The sequence below is a fragment of the Lissotriton vulgaris genome, chromosome 3_1 (assembly GCF_964263255.1).
Source record: "Lissotriton vulgaris chromosome 3_1, aLisVul1.2, whole genome shotgun sequence".
Taxonomy (NCBI): Eukaryota; Metazoa; Chordata; class Amphibia; order Caudata; family Salamandridae; genus Lissotriton; species Lissotriton vulgaris.
In genome coordinates, this window is record NC_141689.1 from 26,455,053 (window position 1) to 26,482,651 (window position 27,599).

A 27,599-nucleotide genomic window follows, 5' to 3' on the forward strand; every position below is an offset into this window, starting at 1 on the left:
TCTCTCTGAGTGTTTACTTTTGTGTTTCCTTCACCATTGGAAGCTGCAGTGAGACCTGTGCAAAGGTCGAGTGACCATCAATGCAGGGGACATTAGGGACTTTATGTGGCAAGAAGGTGAAGTGAGAGAGTTCAAAGCACTTAGACAAGTTTTCGAGGCACCAACCAGATGATTCTGTGAGTAACATGTTTATCACCAGAGACAGACAGCTGCACTGTGACCCAGAGTCCAGGGAAGGGGGTACTTCTAGCGCCTCGAGGCTCTAATCATCAGAGGCTCAGCTTCGGTGAAGCCAGAGATGGACTGCTGCACTCTGACCCAGAGTCCAGGGGAAGGGTTATACTTCTAGCGCCTCGAGGCTCTAATCATCAGAGGTGCAGCTCGGGTGAAGCCAGAGACATACATCTACACTCTGACCCTTCAGAATCACTGTGTGAGAGTAGTAGCCGTCTCTCTGTGATGTTGTATTTTTTTGATTGAAGGGAGTTTGTGTTTCAGTTTTCAGGGTGAAGCAGAAAGAAAAGGCATCGAGGAACCGTCGGAGGTCACAGATCCACGTCAGAGGTCACAGATCCACGTCAGAGGTCACAGATCCACGTCAGAGGTCACAGATCCAGAGGTCACAGGTCCACGTTAGAGGTCACAGATCCACGTCACACTGCAGGTGCATCAGTCTGCTTCTGTGTGACGTCATTCACTCCTTGCCCTCCACCTCCAGCAGCAATGCACGCCCCGGATATGAGCTGCTCCTGTGTGCTGTGGCGGAGTTTCCTGCTGCTGTCACTGGTGCCTCAGTGCTCACTGTGGGAGGCTGTGACGCAAACATCTGGCTGCGACCTGAAGAGCAAGTTCCAGCAGAGATACTACAAGGAGGGGGACTTCATGCTCGGAGGGATTGTAAATGTGGTGATTTTTGAACTACCATGGAATGAGTTTGAGGACACAGTTTTCGGAGAGCCATGGTGGTGTGAACAGTAAGTAATTCCATGTTTGACTATCTCGAAGCGAGCACTACCCTGATTCTCTTCTGTATTACACACACATTCGTCATAAGGCACCCGACCTTCCCCTCATACATCAGATTTCAGCTCCGTGACATGTTTGGGGTTATTAAAGTTAGACCTGTGCACTCACTCCAGCCCAGGTGGGTCCCTATAGACTCTATAAGGAAGGCATTGAACCCTGGGCCCCTTGTATCACTAACGCTCTAAATGCAAGTGTAGCCTGACTGCTGCAGCCTGAACCCTGCCATCACACCTGTCAATCAACCCCTTTGAGATGCAGTAACCCTGCTTTTCACCACTAGGGGGCCTCTGACCACAAGAGTCAGGAATGGTGATCTAATGCTAACTCTGCCCTGGTAAGTAAGTCCCCCCCCCCTCATGATGCACCAACCTTCACATCGTTGCAAAACTTTCTCAAGACCAGAAAATAAAGTTCGACCCATCAGGGCCCCATTCAGTCAACACAACCTTGATCTGATAAGGAAGGAGGTAAATATATGGCTAAAAGCAGTTTTATAGGTTTTTCGAAATGATTGCACTATACTAGTGTGATGTGTGCTCTGGCTTTCTTATGTGTTTAAATAATGCTGCCTACAACACAGGCAATGTTATTTAACTGTTAGTTCATTGGATACCTGGGAGTGTGCACCAGAGAGTTAAGGGCCAGGAAACAGGCCAGTCTACGTCTATTGTGGGTGTCTTACTTCATGTCGACTTACAAACTATATGTGCTGAGTTGTCACATATTTGTTGTTTCAATGTGTTTATTTCTTTATGCATAGCAAAACAAACAAATGCAAGCATCGCGCTACATTGTATGTATGTATGTATTTATTTTTGTAAAGCGCACATTTCACCATTAGGTCTCATAGCGCTGACAGAGAGTATGGGGGATGCGAAAAAGAAGGATTATTATGCCGTTGCTTTGAATAGTAATGTTTTAAGTTCTTTCCGGAAGATTTTGTGATTCTGGTTTGATCTTAAACCGTAGACAGGGAATTGCATACCATAGGGCCCACCTTCGAGAAACTCCTATCTCCATTTCTGACAGTGCGCTCTCTTGGTATTTTTAGGAGATTTTTGGTTGAGGAGCGTAGTGTTCTTTCCAGACAATATCCCTTAAGTTTGTTTTTAAAATATATGGGGCCTTGTCCATTTAGTGATTTATGCACTAGACAGCAAATCTTGAACCTTATGCGCTTTTTGACTGGAAGCCAGTGCAGTTTCTTCAGGCACGGGCAGAAGGAGTGCGTGGGGGCAGGTCGAGAGTCAATCTGGCTGCTGCATTTTGGAGTGTCTTCAGTTTAGTTAATGTGCCTTCATTCGCCTCTGCGTGAAGTGCGTTTCCGTAATCAAGGCGGCTAGTAATTAGGCCTTGTATCAGTGGTTTACGGTATATCAAGGGTAGCCATTTGAATATTTTCCTTAGGCTCCTCATAAGACCTATGCAGGTGTGCACTACTTTATCTGCATGGGGAGCCATGGTCAGTTTGTCATCAAGGGTGAAGCCCAAATTTCGAACAGTGCTTTTAGGGGATGGGCAAGTTCCAGTGGCCACCACTCTTGAGACCAGATGGATTTGGCCGCGCCGAAAAGCATTATTTCGGATTTGCCTGTGTTGAGCATCAAGAAATTATTAGTCATCCAACCCTTTATCTCTAACATGCAATTCCTGAATCTCACATTTTTCTCTGATGGCTCAGGGTCGAGGGTTATGAGGATTTGAGTATCGTTGGCGTACGATAATGTGTCGAAGCCGAAGTTCCTAATTATTCTGGCCAGTGGTGTTACGTAGAGATTAAACAAGGTTGGGCTCAAAATGGAGCCCTGGGGCACTCCCTTATCGTTGTCTATCATCTCTGATGAGAAAGGACCTGATTTGACCCTGGAGCTACGCCCTGTAAGTTAGCTCTGGATCCAGCCTAGGACTTGGCCTTCGACACCTATCTCCGCTAGTCGCTTTAATAGGACTCTGTGGGATATGGTGTCGAAGGCCGCCGAAAGATCGAGCAGGATGAGAATAGCAGACTGTTTGGAATCCAGTGCCAGCCGGATGTTGTCAACCACCTCTATTAGCGTAGTCTCAGTGCTATGAGAAGCTCTGAATCCTGACTGCGAGGAATCCAATAGCATGTGTCTTTCAAGGTATTTGACTAATTTCGCATTGATAATGGATTCCGTTAATTTACCAAAAAGTTGTAATAAAGATATGGGGCGGTAATTCATAGGTTGCTTAGGATCTGCGTTATTTTTCTTTAGGATTGGCCTCACAATGGCTTCTTTACAGGAGTGGGGAAGGTGGCGCGTGTTAGGGACGCATTAAAAATAGATGTCAGTGTGGGAGCCAGGGCGGGTGCTAGTTTTGCTAAGATCTGGGCGGACGCTGGGTCTTTCGGAGATCCTGATTTGGCCTTTTTTAGTATATCAGCTACTTCGTCCTCAGTGATTGTTTCAAAATCAGCTAGATTTTGCTTTATAGGGTTTATAGCCTGGCATGCCTCACTTATTGTGCCTGTTTCTGTGGGAAATGATTTATGAATTGTATTTATTTTGTCTTTAAAAAAGATGGCTAATTTATCAGCCCAGTCCTGAGATTCCTGAACGGCCTTTTGGCAGGCAAGGGGGTTTGAAAAATCTTTTACAATAGAGTAGAGTTCTTTCTGTGAGTTACTGGCTGCTTTAATTTTTTCCCAAGATAGGTTTTCTTAGCGGTAGCTATTTTGATCATATATTCTTTGTGTGCAGTTTTGTAAAGAAGTTTATCGTCAATGGTTTTTGATTTGCACCATTGTCGTTCAGCTTTCCTAGTATGTTGTTTAGTAATTTTCAATTCATCAGTAAACCAGGGCAATTTCATTTTTGGGCAGTTTATTTGGCGTTTGGGAGCTATGACATCCAGTGTCTTACTGATTGCGGAATCAAAGTCTAGGACCAGCTTATCTAATTCTATGTCCTCACTTACTCTCGGGGAGCAAAGATTTTGGAAAACACTTCTAAAGGAATCTTTTTCCATGGGCGGCTCAGATTTTTTTCTTTAGGGTGAACCTGTAGGGACTCATTAGTTTTAATGGTCAATTTGATTAGTGCATGGTCTGACCATAAAACAGGAATTAATTCGTTTAAATACGTTTCCTGGGAGTTGGTACATACAATGTCCAGCGTGTGACCCGCTTTGTGTGTAGGGTCAGTTTCAAGTAGTCTTAAGTCCAGGGACTCAATACATTTCATTAGTTCCATTGTATATGGGTCATCGTTTGTTTCCATGTGGTGTTCAGATCGCCTAACAGTAGGACATTTTTACAGGCTAGTATATGTGGTGCCAGGGTGTCGACTAATTGGGCGGCAAAATTGGCTTTGGTTACTGGGGGTCGGTATATCAGGGCTCCTTTCCATGACTCCTTCCTATTGAAGGCAAGAGAGAAGATTAAAAATTCTCCCCAGGTGTCAAGGTGAGTGGCGATGATGTTAATTTTGATCTCTGATTTATGAATTATCGCAGTCCCTCCCCCTCGTTTCCAGGTTCTGTCTAGTCTGACTATTTTATAATCAGTGGGCAGAGCTGCCGCTATTTCTGGGCCGGATGTTTCTAATAACCAAGTTTCGGTCATAAAGAAAAGATCCGGGGCTTCTTGATCGAGTATGTCCCAGATCTCTAGAGAGTGCTTAGGGAGCGACTGCACATTTCCATAAAAGCAAGTTAGTAGTTTGCGGGATGGTGGGGTGCCAGGATTGGCAGGAGGCACTACCTTAGCTGAGTGGGACAAGTTAAGGGACAGGAGCTCTGTGCGAGTATAGGTAATCATTTGTACAGTTTGTATTTGTTTTAATTTAATACCTGTTTGTAGACAACGGGCTGACAGGGGATCAAAAAGAGTGGGCCTGTCGCCGGCCTGGCGCGGACAGGCGCAGACAGACAGGGCTTGACTTTGGCGCGACTTAGGTGCGCTGCCTGCGCGTCGCTGCGCGAGTCTCTCTACGCACTCCCCTATATGCAGGAGTGGGGGGGACCGCCTTCCGGGGAGTCTGGAGCGCTGACCGGTGTGGGCTACCGGAAGCACTATTGTGGGCGGAAAGACCCCGCCGTGCTAGCGGCACAAGCCGTAACGGATCGGGTGTCCAATAGATGATCAGGGGCACAGTTTGTTTCTACACAATACAGATTTCAATCGTATGTGGAAATGTTTGCAACACAGCGCAGCACAATTAAAATCAAGGTGCAAGTAGACTTTTAAATCAGTCAGTCTCGTTCTGTATTACCTGTACTAAAGTGCTCGAGTGCTCATGTGCAAAATGCTAGATTTAAAGTTGCCAATTCATTTTCTACGGTTCATGCAAATTTTAAAATCATACAAGGTTAAAAAGGTTAAAAGCTAAGAGAAGCAAGAGCTGCCTAGCAATCAAGCAATCTCTTTGAGCATCTGTCTGGGCGAGTCCGCTTTACACACTTTGCTATATGCAGGAGTGGGCGAGACCGCCTTCCGGGGAGTCTGGAGCGCTGACCGGTGTGGGCTACCAAAAGCGCTATTGTTCGCGGAAAGACCACGCCGTGAAACTGGCACAAGCCGTAACAGATCGGGTGTCCAATAGATGATCAGGGGCATAGTTTGTTTCTACACAATACAGATTTCAATCGTATGTGGAAATGTTTGCAACACGGCGCAGCACAATTAAAATCAAGGTGCAAGTAGACTTTTAAATCAGTCAGTCTCGTTCTGTAGTACCTGTTCTAAAGTGCACCCCAAGCACCCATCAAACCCCCCAACCTCCCATAAGACAGTCGAGGGTCAGACAGTGGAACACACTGTTTCCAACAGCTGGTAGTAATTCTATTCTATTCTATTCTATAGTTTTGGTAGAGCGCGACAGCTGCCCCAGCAATGAGGCGTCCCGGCGCTAGGAACCCAGATCCTGGTCTGAGGGAGGGGACAGGACAGAGGGAGGGTTACAGGCAAGGGAATAGAAACGTTTTCACAGCTTTCCGGAATGCTGATAGGCTGTCTATTGAACGGATATGTTGTGGCAGGTTCCACATCTTGGCTCCGAGGAACCTAAAGGAGCGGCCGCCCATGCGGCTGAGTTTTATGCGAGGAACGCATAATAGATTTTGGTTGGAGGATCTTAGGTTCCGTGCCGGGGCGTAGGGAGTGAGAAGGGGTCGAAGCAGAGGGGGGGTGTTGAGTTTGAGAATTTTGTAGAACATTATGAGGGTCTTGAATTTGATTCTAGAATCAACGGGTAGCCAGTGTAATTTTTTGATGGTCGCTCTGGCTGAGCATCTGCGGGGGAGGCCGACCAGAGTTCTAGCCGCAGAGTTCTGCACACGTTGGAGTCGTGTTATCTCACATTTATTGGCACCAAGAAGGAGCACATTGGCGTAGTCTAGACGCGAGAGGATGGTGGCTTGGATAATTAGTTGGCGGGTTTTGGCGTCGAAAAAGCCTAGTATGTGGCTGAGGCTTCTCAGCAGGCCAATGCAGGTGCCGGCAACTTTCTTGGTGTGGGCCCGAAAGTTGAGTGAGTCGTCCATCCAAACACCCAGGTTTTTCACTAGGGATTTGGGGGGGGGGGGTGGTGCCCAGGGAAGACGGCCACCAATGTTCATTCCAGAGGCTGGTGTTTTTGCCCAGGAGTACCTCTGTCTTTCCGCCGTTAAGTTGTAGACAGTTCATTGTCATCCATCGGGCAACCGCAGAGAGTCCGTTTTTGAAATTAGAGGATAAGTTGGAAGGACCTTCTGAGAGAGCGATGGCCAGCTGTGTATCATCGGCGTATGATACTAATGTCAAACCCCACTCTTTGGCCACTGACACCAAAGGCTGGACGTAGAGATTAAAAAGGGATGGGCTCAGCGCAGAGCCCTGCGGAACTCCCTGTGCAATGGGGTGGGGTTTGGATAGGAAGGGGGGGGGCAGAAACTCGAAAAGACCTGTTTTCGAGGAAAGATCTGAACCAGTCCAAGGCATGACCAGCTACTCCAAAGGTCTCCAAGCGGTTGAGAAGGATGACATGGGATACGGTGTCAAAGGCCGTGCTAAGATCCAGAAGGATTAGCGCAGCACTTTGACCGGCATCTAAGATCGCTCGGAGGTGCTCTGTGGTGGATAAGAGAGCAGACTCAGTGCTATGGCCTGGTCTAAACCTGTTTTGTGATGGGTCAAGAATGTTGTTTTTGACCATGTCCTGGGATAGAGTGATGTTGACATGCGCTTCAGCGAGTTTAGACAGCCATGGGAGCAGGGAGATAGGACGAAAGCTCTCCGGTTTGGATGGGTCTAGGGTGGGTTTCTTGATGATAGGCGAAACCCACGCTTGCTTCCAGGCTGATGGTACACATGCTGAAGTGAAGGAGAGGTTCAGGATGGCGGTAAGTGCTGGTAGGAAGAAGTTGAGTGACTCTAAGAATTGAGCCGGGCGCATAGGGTCCGCGGGGGAGCCAGATTTGACCTTTTTGCATAGTCTGAAGAGGATATCATCAGTGATTTCTGGGATGCACGTCATGTTCGAGTAGCTGGGGGAAGAGGAGGGATTGCTGGTAGTGCTAGGGGCGAGCTGAGGGAAGGAGGTGTACATTTTCCGTACCTTGTCGATGAAGAACCTGGCAAGGTCTTTGCACTGCTGCTCGGAGGAGATAGTAGGGAGGGGAGCTTTACTGCTCTGCAGTTCTTGTACGAGTTTGAAGATTTCTTTAGCAGGGGTGGGACTAGATTCGATCTTGTCGGCGTAGAAGGCGGTACGTGCCGCACGGATGGCTTTGTGGTACGTTTTCTGTAGAAGTAGATATTTGTTTTATCTTCTTTGTTGTAATCCCTACGCCAGAGGCGTTCTGCCTTTTTGCATTCTTTGCGTAAGTTTTTGAGGGTATCGTTGTACCAGGGATTGGATGGGGAATTGCGACCTTTAGCCCATTTAGCCGGAATGAGGCTGTCTAGTCCGCCCGTGATCCCCTCATGAAACGCGCTGTAATTGGTGTTGATATCAGAGTTGGTATCAAGGTGGAAGTCCCCTAAGGTCGTATGCAGGTCGTTATGAGATAGTTTATGCCATGGTCTTTTTAATCGGCGGGTAGAAGCCGTATTGTGTCTGCTTTTATTGACCGGAATGGCCAGTTTAATAAGGGAGTGATCCGTCCATCCCATTGGTAAGGGTGACTCTGAGGTAAGTTTCTCTAGGTTTGAGAAAACTGGGTCTAGGATATGACCGGCTAAGTGGGTTGGAGTGGAAATGAAGGAGTTGAGTTGCAGTGCGGAGAAATCTGCAAGGAGCGTTTTGATCGTAGGGTCATTTAACTGATCGAAATGAAGATTAAGATCTCCCAGAATTGTGAAATTAGAGTTTTTGGTTATTAAGGAAGTTGTTGTCTCAAGGAGGGCCTCAATGAATTTTGAAGTGGGGCCAGGTGGGCGATAGATGTAGAGACCCGACACTGTGAAGTTAGGGTTTAGGATGATTTTAAAGAGGGCGCATTCACAGTTTGGCAGTTCTTCCTTAACAAATGCACAAGAATATATTTTTTTATAGATTATAGCGATGCCGCCTCCTCTTCCATCTCTGTTAATGGTCGACATCAGATAGTCGTCTGGTAGCGTGAGGTTGGGAATGGTGGAGGTACCATCCCATAACCATGTTTCACAGAGGAAGAGGATGTCTGGATTTTCATCCAGGATGAGGGTATTAACCTCAAGGTGATGTTTGGCAAGTGATCTCACGTTGAGGTGAAGTATCGAAATGGAGGTGGTTTTTTCCGGAGCTATGAGCTGTCGAATGGAGTGGGGTTCAGTAGTAGTAAAATTGCAGGTTTGACATTGTAGGCAGGTAAAACCGGGCCTACCTGTAATGTCAGCGCAAGACCGTCCAGGGTTCAGGCTAAGTAGTAGCTCTCTGTCATAGGAAAGGGGGGGTGACGGAGTTAGGCCAGGGGGACTGGCGAGAGGCGATGACTTGGTGATGACGGGCGCAGACGGGCTTGCCTTAGGCGCTCCTGCTGCGCTCGTCCGCTGCGCGTCCTGTGTATGCACATTTACAGGGCGAGGAAGGGGGCGTGGCCTCAAGTGGGCGGAGTCAGCGCGCACGCCGCAGGTGATGGCGGCAGCAAGCGAGGAGCTGGGGACAGCGAGCAGCTTTTAATGTCAGCTGGGCGCTAAAGGTAGGAGCGAGTGAGCGCTGAGTAGTGCTTCGTTTTGTTTTTTAAAATACAGATGAAAGAAGTGACACCACACAAGAGCAAAGTGCAGTGAGAAGTACAGGTTTATAAAAACAATTGAGTACCTCCAGCCCCGGCTTCCGCCTCAGGACTGGGTCAAGGGTTGCTACCGACCGCTAGGAATCAGCGGTTTAAGTAGGGCGAGGAAGGGGGCATGGCCTCAAGTGGGTGGAGTCAGCGCGCACGCCGCAGGTGATGGCGGCTGCAAGCGAGGAGCTGGGGACAGCGAGCAGCTTTTAATGTCAGCTGGGCGCTAAAGGTAGGAGCGAGTGAGCGCTGAGTAGTGCTTCGTTTTATTTTTTAAAATACTGATGAAAGAAGTGACACCACACAAGAGCAAAGTGCAGTGAGAAGTACAGGTTTATAAAAACAATTGAGTACCTCCAGCCCCGGAGGTACTCAATCCAGGCAATCGCCCAGGTGCATGGCCCTACTCGCTCCATCACTCACCCCGCTGTGTCCGGCAGGTGAACACCCCAACAGTGCCACCTTGTCAAATCCCTTCAGTGGTCCCTGAGCCCCAGCTGCCCAAATGTTCTCACATTTCTGCTTACAGCCCCCCCTTTGGTACAACAAAAGGGGGGTGTTATTATCACAGGGTATGGAATGGCGCTTCCCAGATCACGTGAGATTAGCTCACAAATGAAATACCTCTGCACTGCTACAGGTGAGGGAGAAACCCCTGAACCCCCAACAGAAACAACAACAGGCCCTGTGCACACACAAATGAGTAAATAAACTAAATACAATGTAATTGATGACAAAGATGTAAACAAATGTTGTTTCTTGACGTGTTGTTATTTAATAGTGTATTACTTCAAAGGCCAGCCAACACATGTTTTGTCAAGTTGGTGTAAAACCCTTGACTTCTTCAGGGCTGGAAGCAAACAAGGAAAATTACAAAATTCACCAGCAAATATACATAGAGTTACAGGTCTGTGACCAACCAAGTCTTAATGCACAAACATGCACAAGGATTTAATAAAACATACGTGAAGGGAAGCACACAAAGAAAGAAGACGCAAGTTCCAAATGATCCAGTGTTAATGTTAATGTTAATGTTAGTGGTTATTTATAAAGCGCACTTACACCGGGTGGCTTCATGGCACTGACCAGAAAACAGAGTATGTTGAAGCAGACCAAACAGACAGCAGGCTATCCACTATCCCATGTTATATGCTTGCCGGAACAGCCAGGTCTTAAGAAGCTTCCTAAACTGCATAGTGTACGTGCAAGACCTAATTGCCAAAGGAAAAGAGTTCCAGAGTTTTGGCGCCAGGACCGCAAATCGGCGGCCACCTTGACACACTCGTTTGAACTTTGGAACAGATAGCAAGGAGAGATGGGCTTATCGAAGGGTCCGATTGGGAACATATCTGGGTAGTAAAATTATTAATAAATACAGGTCTTTTGGCATGCAGGGCTTTGAACACAAGGCAGCCTGTTTTAAAAACACATCGCTGGCAGATGGGGAGCCAGCATAATTTTTAAAGCGCGGGGCAAATTGATTGCCATCTGGGTTGTCGAATGACCAACCGAGCTGCCTGGTTTTGTACCAGCTGCAGGCGTTTGAACAGATAGAGTGGGATGCCCAGGTACACAGAATTTGTGTAATCCAGATGAGATGTAACAGTGGCAGTTATAATCCGGATCAGAGCATCCTGGGTGAAAAAGCAGTGAATTTTCTTGATCTTGCAGATCTGGAAGAAGCAGTTTGAGATCACATTGCCTACCTGGGATTTCAGCATAAGTTCCTTATCAAGAGAGACTCCCAGAGGTTTGTCCGAACTGGAGGGGGAAGGTGATGCACCCAACTCCACAGGCCAGTAATGTAGGCCCCAAAATTAATAGCTGTCCCCTGTCAGAACTAGCTCTGTCTTACCCGGGTTCAGTTTCAGATGGTTATAGTGATTCCTGAAAATCCGCCACTGAGCGGTCAGAGCCATCTATCTCAAAGACCAGCTGCAGGTCATTTGCATAATTGAAAACTCTCACCTTTCTCTCCTTCAAAGATCGAATCAGAGGGGAGATATAGATGTTAAATAAGTGGGGGGACAGTGCCGAACCCTGCGGGACCCCACATGTGATTTTATGAGGGAAGCCAACAGGCGGCCGCCCCCCGACCACCAGCAAGTACGACACGGTCGAAAATAATTGCATGGTCGACTGTGTCAAAGGCAGCATATAGATCTAAAAGTACCAGTGCCCGGGGAGAACTCCTATCAGCATGGTCTCAGAGAGTGTCCAGCACTGCCACAATGACAGTTTTAGTAGAATGAGACGGCTGAAAACCTGCCTGATGGGGATCAAGATATTTAGATTCCTCCAAAAAGTCAGAGAGACAGTTGGCTACATGAGTCTCTAGTAGCTTTGCAAGAAATGGGAGCAGAGAAATCGTGAGATAGTTAGATAACAGTGTGAGGTCAGCTCCGAGTTTCTTTAGTAAGGGTTCGACTATAGCCTTTTTAAAGGCCATAGGAACTTTTCCCAGGGTAAGAGACTCATTCAGACGAGCAAGTACAGGGCCAGGGAAGGCAGCAAGACAGTCTTTAAGCATGTGGGGCGGGCAACAATCAGATCAAGCACCTGATTTAACCTTCACTAAGCGCTTTTGAAGGGTTTCAATGTCAATATTGGGAAATTGAATTAACACATTACTATTTTTTAACTGGTCAGAGGGGCTAGATGAACAAGGTAGCTTACGGATGTTATTTTTAATGGTAATGATTTTGTCAATGAAATAATCATTGAGGGAGGTACACAATTCCTGAGATGGTACAGCCCTCAATAGTATTCTCTCTGGGTTAGAGAGTTCATTGACAATGTTAAAAATCTCTTTGGAGTTGTTATTTGAGTTTATGATACGGGCAGAAAAATAAGCGGCTTTGGCCATGAGAAGGTTTTTTTTATATTCTTTCCTGGCAGTTAGATAGGTCAGTCTTTTTTCCTGGCAGTACTTCAATCGCCATTGTCTCTCCAGTTTGCGGAGCAGCGACTTCTGATTTTTAAGTTCGGTAGAGAACCATCTCATTGCATCTCATTGCATCAGTGCGCCGGGTTGTTTTTACTCTGGTGAGAGGGGCATGTTTATTACTAGCATTCATTAAACAATTCGAGATGTTAGTTCTGTCGTCTCTGTATTCGGCCCAGCACAAGGGATAGTGTTGGCTAAAGAGCGAAGAAATTCTTCCTTGCTTGCGGAATTCCATTTCCTAGCAAAACCACCATCAGCTAGGTTTCTCAGTTGATGGGAACCTTAAAGTAAATTTCAGCAGATAGTGATCAGACATAGTACAGGGTGTAACGGTGGGAGTAGAGATCCCCACCCCATTCATCCAGACTTGGTCTAGGATGTGTCCCTTCTGATGGGTAGGGGACAGAACTTGCTGAGTGAAGTTCAGGTTCATAAGAAAATCCGTCAATTCTGCCGAGTGTGGTCCCTCCTCGGGGTCTTTATACCAATAGCTAAAGTCTCCCACGAGTAGTACCTTGGCATGATCAGTAGCAAATTTTGCTATCTGATCGCTAGGTTCCAAAGGAAAAGAGGAGGTCTTATTGAGAGGCCTATAAAGAAGTACACCAACAAAAGAGTCATGGGAGGATTCTAATTTTATCACCAAGTTTTCGGTGTCTTTAAGGGAGAGGCTAGACAGGGAACAGAACCTATAATCATTTTGAATGATAGCTGCCACCCCACATCCTACTTTATCAGAAGAGCGGTCCGCGTGTATAATATAATAATTGTTATGGATGGCCACCAGCATATCGGGGCTTGAGTCATCCGTAAGCCATGTCTCAGTCAGCAGAAGAATATTGGGATTATCTGAGAGCAGCAGAGAAAAGATATCCAAGTGGTGCTTGACAAGAGAGCGAGTATTCAAATAGTAAACCATGAGGTCCTGCCTGATTCCTGGCTTATCCTGGTTCTGTCAAGGGCATGTGGGTGCTGTATAAATCGATAATTCAGGGAAAGAGGTCCTTTTTATGAATATATCATATTTCAGCAGTAAATCTAGCCTACCATTGGTAGGGAGCAGGCGGGTGCGGTGCATGCTTTGGAGCGATGCAGCGGAATAAGTGATGATCCCGGCATTGTAACTGGCCACTGGGCCCATTCGGGTGCGGACGGGCGCAGACGGGCTTGCCTTTGGCGCGCCACCGGCGAACCCGCTGCGCCTGTCCGCTGCGCTCCCGCATGACATTTTGCATTTAAGTCCAAGAGCCCGCCCCCAGCTCTGCCCACTGGGCGGGATTGAGAGCTGCCTGGGGATTGTGAAAGGTAAGTATCAGGGTCTAGCGCGCTCGCGCAGCGTCCCTGTTAAGTCGGGCAGCATGAGGGCATGAGGGCAACGTAAAAACAACTAGACCACACCGTCTACCAAAATGGCGGTGGAGGTTGAAAGTGCACTAACAATCAGGGTTTGAGTCCCCCTCCAGCTCCTGTGAAGCCCACCAAAATGAAAATCCCACAAAGTTGAACACAAGAATATATGAACTTCAATTTTTTAAAAAGTCTCTCGATTTATAAAACAATTCAGGCAAAAGAGCAAATTTCAGCGCGGTGTGGGGAACAGATCGCGGGTCTGATGCTTTCTGGGTCTAGCGCGCTCGCGCAGCGTCCCCGTTAAGTAGGGCTGCGTGAGGGCAACGTAAAAACAACTAGACTGAACCGTCTACCAAAATGGTGGTGGCGGTCGAAAGTGCACTAACAATCAGGGTTTGATTCCCCCTCCCGCTCCAGTGAAGCCCACCCAAATGAAAATTCCCACAAAGTTGAACACAAGAATATATGAACTTCAATTTTTTTTAAAGTCTCTCGATTTTAAAACAATTCAGGTTAAAGAGAAAATTTCAGCGTGGTGTGGCGAATAGATCGCGGGTCTGATGATTTCGGGGTCTAGCGCGCTCGGGCAGCGTCCCGGTTAGGTAGGGCAGCGTGAGCGCGTGAGGGCAACGTAAAAACAACTAGACCGCAACCGTCTAGCAGAATGGCAGTGGCGGTCGAAAGTGCACTAACAATCAGGGTTTGATTCCCCCTCCCGCTCCAGTGAAGCCCACCCAAATGAAAATTCCCACAAAGTTGAACACAGGAATATATGAATTCCATTTTTTAAAAAGTCTCTTGATTTATAAAACAATTCAGGAAAAAGAGCAAATTTCAGGGTGGTGTGGCGAATAGATCGCTGGTCTGATGCTTACTGTTACATTAATGCGTGCATTGAAGCAGTACACAATCACATGTGATGTGGAGTGTATTCGAGGTGCCGGTAAGTCGTTGTTTGTGGTAAATCACAACTCATCCACACCAAATAAGAAAATCAGTGCAAAAGCTGGGGTGATAGGGTAGATAAATGTATTCGTGAACAGTGAAAATGATCAGGTGCACTCATAGAACCAAATCTGGAATGGGGTACAATCAATGGGAGAGCCTAAATTATTGGTGACAAATATCAGTGCCTGTACGTGAAGAGATTATTTGGGGACTGTAAGTAGCCCGGGAGGCGCCGCAAACCTTAAGCGCTAGTGATTTGGTCCTCTGCTGTAATTTTGTGTAAAAGTGTGCAACTCTTGTGCTCATTTAAAACCTGTGAATATTTTATTTGATACGATTTTAGGCTGTGAGTTGGGGCACTGTGATTTACACTGTTGGGGGCATTTTGAACATTTACCTTCGCTGCCGACCCGTTCCGCCACGGCTGGTGTGCCGTTTGTGCGGAGGGCGGCAACCACTAGTCCTCAGAATCCCTACTTCTGGCAGGACGTGGTCTAGTCGTCCGCCGGAAGGAAGGGTATTTAGCCACTCATGCACCGGACGCGCAGTGGACGAGCGCAGCGGGAGCGCCAGATGCGCACCGAAGGCGCGCCTAAGGCAAACCTGTCTGCGCCCGTCCGCGGCCGACCGGGGCCCGGGGCCAGAACCCCTGTTGGATAGGGGTTAAACCTTTGTTACACTCGGCAACAGCTGACTGACCTACGCCTGACGGTCAGCCCACAGTGTATCCATAGACTGGATCCCAGTAGGGGAGATGTAGTGAGTGCCTGCAAAAACTGTGGTATTAAGCTGAAGGGTGACATCCGAGTGGGAGGTACCACTAAAGAAGTTATCTGTGTGCTGCTTAACTGTAGGTCCTTAAAAAAACACAACATGGAAGTGCGGGACCTATTGCTGGATAACAATTTAGACATTCTCTTTGTAACAGTGACCTGGCTTGATGGCGAGTCAGACCCTGAAATATTAGTGGCCCTGCGCCAGGGATATGGCATTTTTAGGTGGGATAGACCCCGAGGAAGGGGAGGTGGGATTGCATTGATCCACAGGGACAATATTATCTGCACTATGGAGCCTGCCAGGATAGCGGGCAGTGAGACAGGGGCTTTCTCCATAATAGTGACTAGTAATGCTATTATTAAAGGCCTTCTAATTCATAGACCCCGGGCGGCAGCAGCAAGTTTGCAGAGAGCTTAATATGCAATCTGTTATCCCCTGCTATGAGATATGGCAAATTCCCCGTACTTGGCGATCTCAATATGCATTTCGATGATGGCTCCAACATGGCAGCCCAAGAAGTACACCTAGAGCTGTTGACCATGCAATTGACACTGCAGTCAACACTTCCCACTCATCGATTGGGTCATCAATTAGATCCTCTCTTTTGCAATTGGGAGGGCGTCAATGCCGGGTGCCCTGTCCCGATGGTCTGGACAGACCATTATTTAGTCCCATTCTGCTTTAAATCTACGGAGGGCAGTAACCCGAAGAATGGTAGTGACACTAAAAAGAAACAGAGGAAGTGGGCTAAATTTTCATTCGACAACTTTTAAGCCAGCATAAAACAGGGGGGTGCCCCGGATGGGTTAGGTGTCACCGTTGAGGGAGCCTGTGCGGCGCTTGATAAACGCTTAGAGACGGCCTTAGATATAACTGCCCCCTGGTCGATGAACGGCCCAGTGCGTCAAACTAAATCATCTGCATGGTTTAATGCGGAGTTTAAAGAAGCTAAGACAGCATACAAACGCAAGGAGAGAGCCTGGAGGAAGGGCTAAATCCCGGAGCAGGGTATGGCATATAAAGAGAGTCTCAGAGGCTATCACGCCTTGATTAGGAAAGACACACATTCACTGGATGGTGTCATCAGTGATGTCATGAGTGATGTCACTGAACATGTCATGAGTGATGTGATATGTGACGTCATCAGCAGTGCATTGCAGGCGCGCAAGTTATAGTGAGTCCAACTAACTATAACGTGGGAATTTCAATGGTTTTATGTCACTAAAATTTCCAGCTAACTATAACTGGTGTGAAACCTATGTTTTTTTCAGTGAATATATATAAATGTATATATATATATATATATATATATATATATATATATATATATATATATATATATATATATATATATATATATATATATATATATATATATATATATGTATGTATATATATATATATATATACTGTCGCCAGTAGGTATATATAGTTAGGATTTTTTCCCTATGGGATTTTTGAAAATTCTATGTCTAATAACTTTGGCGTTTGTGGACGGAATCGGCTGAAATTTTCAGGAAAATGGCACATTTTATTTCTGAGCAGCCCTTGAAAATTTGGGGGGGTTTTGTCAAGGGGGGGCCGAGAAAAAAGGGGGGTCTCAAAACGCATTTTTCCCATGTTAATTTCCATAGGGCGGTTGGCCTCACTTTTAGCTCGAACGGCTGAATGGATTTGCACGAAACTTGGCAAAATTGTAGGGACTGTTAGCCCGATGTGCCTTTGCTAGTTCTCAATATATGTGCTCCAGTGGATTTTGAGAAATTAACGTTCAAAACAAGATATATATCTGTAACAGCGCTCCGGGCTGCGCTCCGGTCCGCTTACTTTTCGCGAAACGGAACTTTGCGATGCGAAGCTGATTGGCTTTCCGGTGTCTGTCAACATTCTAAACAGTCCGGAGCGGCGGCCATCTTATCTCTCGGTAGGATCGAGCGAGAAGAAGAGGTGAAAAACGAAGGGGGAATTTAATGAAAGGGGGCAAGGTAGACCCCTCTTGACCCCCTATGAATGATGTTGGGGTTATTAAAGGGTCCCATGGAGAAAATAAAAAAAAATTGATTTTTCACGGTAGAAGCGCTTCCCGGGCCACGAACTGGGCCGCAAACTGGTAGCGAAATGGGTTATTCACCATTTTGTGTTTCGTTTTAATTAAATTACTAGGTATAAGGGGGTGCGGGAGACGTATCCTGATCCCTTATGTTTTCTGAGGGTGGCTGAGGAGGCTCATATATGTTGATACATGTCTTCCAGCGGCTGTGCGTGAGCGTTTTTTTTTTTGCTGCGTGACGTCTGTTAACGTTCGATTCGATGGAAATCAGGAAGTGTTGACCGCCAATTTGTCACTGCGATAAAATATTTTGTTATAAATGAATCCTTATTGATAAACATTGTCTGCGCCATCTTGCCTTTTTTCCAATGCCACAATTTTGTCGTGCACGGCAGCCATTTTAGATGCCTTGACCAGACCCACTCTCTGCACGCCGTCAATTCTCAGCACGGCTCCCCACCCTCGCAAGCATCTCCCCCACGCACTGGTCACCCCCGCTCTCTCTCTCATGCATGGGCCCTAAACTTCCCCCCATCTGCGCTGCTCTTCCCTAAGAATCACACCCTGTCCCCGCCCGACACCTCCCTTTCACCCTATTCACTACCGCACCCTCTGACACTCCTCTTCCTCTGTGTCCGATTGTCCAGGCCGGTCCCAGGCTATCACCTAGCCCTGCGGATGTAGTTTATGGCCCCAGCTGTAGAGAATCCAGACATGCCAACCCTCCCGATTCAGGCGTGAGACTACCGATTTCAGTGCTAGTCTCCCGCCTCCCGATTCCTGGAAGCAAAAACCCGATTCCTCTGGGGTTTCAGCTGACAGGGCTTGGTATTGTGTTACGTGCTAATTCTTCCAGGAAACGTCAGAGGGCCGATGCAGGGGCTCTAGAAGGGGTGATAAACCATTTAAGCCTCATTAACAAGCGCATGGTCTTTTAAAGATCTGTGAAGTACTCAGGGCGGCGGTGTGTGTGTGCCCTCTTTCAGGAGCGGGCGGGGGGGAACACTGCCAGCAACTTGCCAGGCCAGACAGTGTTCAACACTTGCATCACCCTTTCTCTGCCTGCTATTGCGCTCCATGCTTCGGAAAGGTAAGAAAAAGAACGTGCATTTGAGTTTGAAATGTCCGATCCTGTAGCAGCACACTTCCAAAGCCCACACATGACAATAACCCGATTCAAGGCCCCATTCACCCGATTTTTTAAAAATATATAGCACTCCAACAAAGTAGTAGGATTATAAAACTTTATTAACTTATAAATATATAGAACGCAACAAAAACTGTAAATACATTTAAACATTTTTTGGAAAAAAGAAGCAACAATGGTCAGTAGCTGTCTTTTGTGCGAATAGTCCCAAGGCAGCACAATGTGCTGAGTTCTGGACGGCACCCAGGTGATGTCACCTGGGTGCCGCACTGGTTTTTGGTATCCTACAATGCAGCTCAGAAAAACAGCGTGGGGCGCCCCGGGGGGTGTGCGGGGAGGCCTCGTCAGTAGCGGTCTGTTGTGCGAATAGTCCCAAGGCAGCAGAACGCGCTGAGATGTGGATGGCACCCAGGTGATGTCCAGTAAGTTGCCGCACTGGTTTTGGTATCCTACAATGCTGCTCCGAAAAACGGCGTGGGGCGCCCCGGGGGAGGCGGCGTGAACGGGCCTCCCCAGGTGGAGGCTCGTCTGCTGTACTGGGGCGCCCCTTTACCGTTTCAGTTGCCATTCCGCCCGCTTTTGCTACACTGTGCCTCATCCTCTATTCAGCTGTTTATCGCCCGCTCTTGCGGCTACAGCGTCTCGCTCACCATGTAGTTGAGTTGCGCCCACTCTTGCGGTGCAGCGATAGGCGGCTGCCATAGGACTCTTAAAATGGCGGACGGCTCTTCGGATTTGGGCCTGGTCCACTAAAATGGCCCTGGGACACCTTGGAACTCGGACGCTTGCCTGCTAGGGCTTGGGCTCCATTCTCGAAAGCGTCCCCTCAGCCGTGAAGATTCTACAAAAGTCTTGGGGGCCCTCGACTCCTGCAGGCTTCCGGTGGGGAGCGGCTGCCATGATTGCTCGCGGAATGACCACGACGGAGCCACGAGATGGTGGTGCTTTCATGCTGATGCCAGCTTCAGTCTGAAACATCCAGAAAAAAGGTGGGGCTTTCATCGTTTGGGAAAAAAAAATGTTCTAAACCAATGAAAAGTGTTATTTTTAGGTCATATGACCAAGCCTTCCATCATTAGGAAACCAAAAGTAAAATGAACCAATGAAAAGTTTTATAAACAAGTCACATGACCTGTTATGCAGCATAGGGCTACAAAAAGCATAGAAACTCCGTTGGCACGTGAGGCGGCGTCAGTAGCGGACCGATGCGCGAATAGGCCGAAGGCAGCACAACGCGCCGAGATCCGGATGGCACCGAGTTGGTGTCCAGCAAGTTGCTGCACTGGTGTGGTTATCCTACAATGCTGCACCGAAAGACGGCGTGGGGCGCCCCGTTGGCCTGTGAGGTCGCGTCAGTCAGTGGGGGCTGTGCGTCTCCCCCAAGATGGAGGCTCCTCGGCTGCAGTGCGGCGCCCCTTAGCATTTCACTTGCCGTCCAACTGAGTTGCATCCGCACTTGCGGCTACAGTAGGCCGAAGGCAGCACAGCGCGCCGAGATCTGGATGGCACCGAGGTGGTGTCCAGCAAGTTGCCGCACTGGCCATCCTACAATGCTGCACCGAAAGACGGCGTGTCCAGCTGAGTTCCGGTCACTCTTGCGGTACAGTGACTCGAACGCGCCGAGATCCGGATGGCACCGAGGTGGTGTCCAGCAAGTTGCCGCACTGGTGTGGCCATCCTACAATGCTGCGCCAAAAGACGGCGTGTCCAGCTGAGTTCCGGTCACTCTTGCGGTACAGTGACTCGAACGCGCCGAGATCCGGATGGCACCGAGGTGGTGTCCAGCAAGTTGCCGCACTGGTGTGGCCATCCTACAATGCTGTGCCGAAAGTCGGCATGGGGTGCCCCGTTGGCTTATGAGGTGATGTCAGTAGTGGACCGATGTGTGAATAGGTCGGAACCAGCACAAGGCGCCAAGATCCGGATGGCAAGTCCTGGATGTTGAGTGCCATAGTTGAGAGTTCTGAGCAGTGCTTGTAACACTGTCTGAAGCTTATTTGCACCTGCTGCAGCTTCACTATTGCCCTGGAGTGGCCAAAGATCGCCCATGACATAGGCGGCCGGCTCCCGAGGTCCGGCGGAACTTTTTTCCTTTTCCTTTCTGCATCTTGTCCCACAATCCGTTTGAACTGAAGACACAACCAGGTCCCTGAATGTGTGCAGGGGGACGTTATTGATTGAATCAAAATGGCGGCTTCACACAAAGCTGACTCAAGCGTTGCTGTTGATGCTATACAGACAAAAATTGTTTTTCAGTTTGTACATTCTTCAGGATTTTTTTTTCCATCCAAGGCTGGTTGAGAGTTTGTAGAACAATGGCTTCAGATTTTCAACATACTACTCTTCAACATTCTTCCTAAATGTAACAATGTGAGACTCACTAGGAGAACGGCTGTTTATCTTTCCTTTCAAAATGCTGCCAACAATATTTTCTGAATGGAAGACACCATCTTGTAGCATAAAGGGCCGAAAGGGGTTCTGGTCTGGCCGATGGTTGGTGGAGACATTTTGACTATATCTTGGACCTGCCCGGCCTCGCCCAAAATGGCGCCGGTATAAATGGGACTCGTAACTCCTTGTTGTGTACTGGTTGAACAACCTTGATATCACGAGATATGAATGCAGTTTTGATGCTCATGGCGGGCGGGGACGAGAATTGATTGAATATTTCGACATCCCTATTGATATTAAGTTCTGATGTGTTATTGATTACTGTACTATTGAAAGTTCAAATTAACGTCACCCATGGTACTTGCCCGCAAATGTATATCTAGATAATTTTTTTGTAAGTGGCCCTGTCGTATTTTATTTACAAAATGTACGTCCACCGATTCCGCAACTGTTAGACACCTTAGTTCTTGCAACCTAATGGCCCGCTCGTTACGTTCCTCTACAATGTAAATGTCTCCTCATCATATATGATTTCAGTTTGCTCCGTGGCCAGCCCACGTGGTTATAGGCCCGTATTTGTATACTGACATTTTCACAATAAAGGTTTTTAAAACAAAACATGGTAGTAGTATTTACATTGGTAAAGTTTTTACTTTTAGTCACTGTTTTCGAATCAGTAAAAGGCAAGTGAAATAAAGCAGTCCAATTACATGACGGATAAAAGGTATAATACGTAGGAACGCAGTAAAGATAAATGGTCAATGGCAGTTGTGTTTCCCACTCCTGCAACATAAAGTGATCGATAAGAATCTGATAATCAGGCGTATCGGCGACTAAGACAGCAGGCCGAGCCTCTTTTACTCAACGGCTCCGTCATGGGACAAAGAAACGCCCTTTTTCTCGAAAAAGGAATATATTTTACTTGCAGGACAGTTGTAAATTTTCCGGGAAAGTACATTAGCCTGGAACATTATAACATATATGTTTAAAAAAAAATAATGTTCGAAACCAATAAAAAGCGTAATTTTTAGGTCAAATGACCAAGCTTTTCATCATTAAAATAACAAAAGTAAAATGAACCAATGAAAAGTTTTATTAACAAGTCACATGACCTGTTATGCTTACGTTACGCGCTGCGCGCCGCGCCCCGGATCGCTTCCGGGAAGCTGCGCTTCGCGCACCTGAGCACTTCCGGGTGCGCTAATGCGGCGTGTCATATAACGCATTACGCGACAACGTAGGTCAAGAATATAGTCAAAATGTCTCCATCAACCAGCGTTCGGAACACAACCCCTTTCAGCAGTCCAAAAAGTTCTGTTAAATGACAACAGAGGGGACAGGCAACAAGAACCATCAGTCAAAGAGGGGAGGGCAAGTTCTTCTCTACCGGGTCATGTTGGGGCGCTACCGGAACTGATCGAATTGGTAGTCTACAGTGTTTCTGGATGTTTCAGACTGAAGCTGGCATCAGCATGAGAGCACCACCATCTCGTAGCTCCGTCGTGGCCATTCCACGAGCAATCATGGCAGCCGCTCCCCACCAGAAGCCTGCGGGAGTAGGGGGCCCCCAAAACTTTTGTAGAATCTTCACGGCTGAGGGGACGCTTTCGAGAATGGGACCCAAGCCCTATCAGGCAAGCGTCCGAGTTCCAAGGTGTCCCAGGGCCATTTTAGTGGACCACGCCCAAATCTGAAGAGCCGGCCGCCATTTTGAGAGTCCTGTGGCAGCCGCCTATCGTTGCATCGCAAGAGCGGGAGCAACTCAACTACATGGTGAGCGAGACGCTGTAGTCGCAAGAGCGGGCGGTAAACAGCTGAATGGCGGAAGAGGCACAGTGTAGCAAAAGCGGGCGGAATGGCAACTAAAACGGTAAAGGGGCGCCCCACTACAGCGTGTCTTCAGGTCAAACGGATTGTGGGACAAGGTCCAGAATAGAAGAGTCATCAAAAGGCAAAAAGTTCCGCCGGACCCCGGGAGCCGGCCGCCTATGTCGGGGGCTATCTCAGGCTACACCAGTGCTATAAGACTTGGGGAGGGGGTCGGAGCCAAGCGTCTTCTCTGAGTCCGTGCCATCACACCGCCCCTCGGGGGCCTCCGTCAAGCGGTTTAGGGAGGTACCATATCACATTGTTTTCAAATGCAGTCAGGTCCACAAACGGCCCTCACTTACTTTGAGAATAGTGAAGCTACAGTAGGTGCAAATAAGCTTCAGACAGTGTTACAAGCGCTGCTCAGAACTCTGAACTATGGAACCCAACATCCAGAACTTATGCCATTTGAGAATGGCAGTGACATCGAAGCAACTCAGGGACCAAAACCATGAACGTACTTTCACGTATGAAAATCTTACTTGGGGAGGGGGCAGGAGCCAAGCGCCCCCTCCCAGTCCGCGCCACCACACCGTATGTTGAAAATCTGAAGCCATTGTTCTACAAACTCAACCAACCTTGGATGGAAAAATCTAGAAGAATGTACAAACTGAAAACCAGTTTTGGTCTGTATAGCATCAGCAGCAACGCTTGCTATCAGAGTGCATGAGTTTCATGCTCGATCGATTGAGCTAGCCGGATCGGGCAACAAAAAGTATAAAATAGTTATGTAAATAGTTATTTAATAAAATGTTTTACCCTGTTACTTTGCTGGTGTGTTGTATATATTTTTAATATTTGCATAGGGTTTGTCGTTATTTTGGGCCGGGTGGGTGACGGAGCCGAGCTGTCTTGCAGCCCTCATGGTGTGGAGCTCAGTTCATCTCACTATTTTCGTATTTCTCTTGAAGGGTTGTTCCTAATGTTTCTATTTTAGCGAGGTCAAAAAGAGATCCAATTAGTGGCCTACTGATTTTGCTCGATTACTTTTATTTTTTTACACGATTTTTCACGATTTTTCACTATCTGCAAAGACTAAACAGAGTATTGCGACTTTGTGCTTGTTTGTAAATAGAGAATGAACCAAAAAGAATCAATTGTAAAACAGTAAATGCTTGGATAACAATCAACCAAATGGAGAGACAAGCAGGCATGACGGATTACAACGGGGGTAAAGGCCTGCGTTAACTACCCTTCACTATCTGCAAAGAGAGAGTACTACTAAGAAAATATAGGGGACGGGGGGGGCAGCGTTCAAAGCACATCAGCGAGCATAAACACGAAAAAGTTTTTACCTATCACGTACTTGGCATTTGACAGCTTTTGATATTTGCTATTAAAAAACCATTGGAATTCACAGAAAAAACCATAGGTTTTAGGCCATATATAGTTAGGAATTTGCATTTACAAAACCTTGAAAATTCACTGAAAAAACCATTGGTTATAGACCATATATAGTTAGGGATTAGCCTTTTCAAAACCTTATTTTACTCACACAAAACCATTGAAATTTCATATATAGTTAGTTGCACTAACTATATATCGCGCACCCGCAATCCACTGCTGATGATGTCACATATTACATCATTCATGACATGGTTAGTGACATCACTGATGACATCTCAAATGACATCACTGATGACATCTCAAATGACATCACTGATGACATCTCAAATGACATCACTGATAAAATCACTGATAACATCTCATTTGACATTACTGATCACATCACTGATGATATCATTCATGTGATAATACCATGAACCTCTTCAGACTCTAATATAACCTTAGATACAATCAGTGTAAACAGACAGTCACAGACTGTCACTCATCCATGGAGTTACTCACACACCTAGTCAGTCATGCAAAGAATCAATCACACCTCCATTTTCTCAACTATACAGTTATACACACCTTACTTATTCAAACATATACTAACACATATTTACTCTCTTATACAATCCCTGATACATGTTCACAATGATCCATACAGCCACTCACACATTCACTGGCTCTTATGTACAGTTATTTATATATGTCAACTCTCACATGTACTGTGTTTTACATATGTACTTACTTTGACATGTAGCACTGAGATATCCATTCACTCACCAATACACTCATGCACACAGTCAACCGCCCATACAGCTGTTTCCACATGCACTTTTGAACCCAAACATATAGTGAATCAACTACTCACACATCTATGTACAGAGTCACACACCTCCCAGCCACCCATACACACACACTCAGTCTCCCATACAAATACTTGGACAACCAATCAATAACCCATACAGTTACTCATATAGCTACTGATCAACACATGCAGCAGTTTGTAGAACAACAGATATAATGATGCACAAATTAAGACAGTTTAGTCACTAACCCATGCACTCAGTAAGACACATTTAATCATTCTCTCATACAGTCAGTCATGCACCTACTAAATCCTTCTTCCAGACACTTATACATCCACTCATTCTTCAATATGTAAGACATATTTTAACTTTACAGAAACATACAGTCACTGGATGTTGTCATCAGTGATGTCATCAGTGATGTCATTTGAGATGTCATCAGTGATGTCATTTGAGATGTCATCAGTGATGTCATTTGAGATGTCATCAGTGATGTCATCAGTGATGTCACTAACCATGTCATGAATGATGTAATATGTGACATCATCAGCAGTGGATTGCGGGTGCGCGATATATAGTTAGTGCAACTAACTATATATGAAATTTCAATGGTTTTGTGTGAGTAAAATAAGGTTTTTGAAAAGGCTAATCCCTAACTATATATGGTCTATAACCAATGGTTTTTTCAGTGAATATATATATATATATATATATATATATATATATATCAATCACCAATTGCCCTAAGCATTCGCCAAAGCACTCGACAATGCCCTGGACCATCCGGCCTTCTTCCAAATGCATGCCGTCTTGCTTCACAGTTTAAAATGCCTGACGCGTTTCAGGGTCGAAGACCCCTCTTCAGAGGCTGCTAAAATAACACACAGGAGGAATCGCTTCACTTTGTTTCCGGCTGAATTTAACTTGTCAAGCCCCCCAGTGGGCGTTCGTTCATTGCCTCGTTACACTGGCAGTTGCTGGGACTTGTAGTCCGTGAAGCGAAAAGTCATTATTTCCTTGAGTAGGTCCGTGTGTGATTTTGAAATCGTGCTTCTTTTAATTACCTTTAGTAGGTCGTGTCGCATTTCCGCATGCTGCATTATTTTCAGGGCACTGTGCCTAAGAGTCAAGAGGGTGAATGACTCTGGCCTCATCCTGCTGGATATCACCTTTCTTCCAACAGGCGATGGTGCAGTGACCACGGCCGGGCCGCCGTGCAGTAATACCAATCACCAATTGCCCTAAGCATTCGCCAAAGCAGTCGACAATGCCCTGGACCATCCGGCCTTCTTCCAAATGCATGCCGTCTTGCTTCACAGTTTAAAATGCCTGACGCGTTTCAGGGTCGAAGACCCCTCTTCAGAGGCTGCTAAAATAACACACAGGAGGAATCGCTTCACTTTGTTTCCGGCTGAATTTAACTTGTCAAGCCCCCCAGTGGGCGTTCGTTCATTGCCTCGTTACACTGGCAGTTGCTGGGACTTGTAGTCCGTGAAGCGAAAAGTCATTATTTCCTTGAGTAGGTCCGTGTGTGATTTTGAAATCGTGCTTCTTTTAATTACCTTTAGTAGGTCGTGTCGCATTTCCGCATGATGCGTTATTTTCAGGGCACTGTGCCTAAGAGTCAAGAGGGTGAATGACTCTGGCCTCATCCTGCTGGATATCACCTTTCTTCCAACAGGCGATGGTGCAGTGACCACGGCCGGGCCGCCGTGCAGTAATACCAATCACCAATTGCCCTAAGCATTCGCCAAAGCACTCGACAATGCCCTGGACCATCCGGCCTTCTTCCAAATGCATGCCGTCTTGCTTCACAGTTTAAAATGCCTGACGCGTTTCAGGGTCGAAGACCCCTCTTCAGAGGCTGCTAAAATAACACACAGGAGGAATCGCTTCACTTTGTTTCCGGCTGAATTTAACTTGTCAAGCCCCCCAGTGGGCGTTCGTTCATTGCCTCGTTACACTGGCAGTTGCTGGGACTTGTAGTCAGTGAAGCGAAAAGTCATTATTTCCTTGAGTAGGTCCGTGTGTGATTTTGAAATCGTGCTTCTTTTAATTACCTTTAGTAGGTCGTGTCGCATTTCCGCATGCTGCATTATTTTCAGGGCACTGTGCCTAAGAGTCAAGAGGGTGAATGACTCTGGCCTCATCCTGCTGGATATCACCTTTCTTCCAACAGGCGATGGTGCAGTGACCACGGCCGGGCCGCCGGGCAGTAATCCCAATCACCAATTGCCCTAAGCATTCGCCAAAGCACTCGACAATGCCCTGGACCATCCGGCCTTCTTCCAAATGCATGCCGTCTTGCTTCACAGTTTAAAATGCCTGACGCGTTTCAGGGTCGAAGACCCCTCTTCAGAGGCTGCTAAAATAACACACAGGAGGAATCGCTTCACTTTGTTTCCGGCTGAATTTAACTTGTCAAGCCCCCCAGTGGGCGTTCGTTCATTGCCTCGTTACACTGGCAGTTGCTGGGACTTGTAGTCCGTGAAGCGAAAAGTCATTATTTCCTTGAGTAGGTCCGTGTGTGATTTTGAAATCGTGCTTCTTTTAATTACCTTTAGTAGGTCGTGTCGCATTTCCGCATGCTGCATTATTTTCAGGGCACTGTGCCTAAGAGTCAAGAGGGTGAATGACTCTGGCCTCATCCTGCTGGATATCACCTTTCTTCCAACAGGCGATGGTGCAGTGACCACGGCCGGGCCGCCGTGCAGTAATACCAATCACCAATTGCCCTAAGCATTCGCCAAA

The 27,599-nt window shown here is 46.9% G+C and overlaps 1 protein-coding gene across 1 annotated transcript in view; it reads left to right on the forward strand.

The window, feature by feature from the left end:
- The first annotated feature begins 723 nt into the window (after window positions 1–723).
- The window catches only part of LOC147725849 (extracellular calcium-sensing receptor-like), a 333,094-nt gene continuing 306,218 nt past the window's right edge, over window positions 724–27,599 (forward strand). The window contains exon 1 of the mRNA XM_086963374.1: window positions 724–974. Coding sequence (XP_086819500.1) covers window positions 724–974 — 251 coding nt within the window. The remainder of the gene's footprint in view (window positions 975–27,599) is intronic.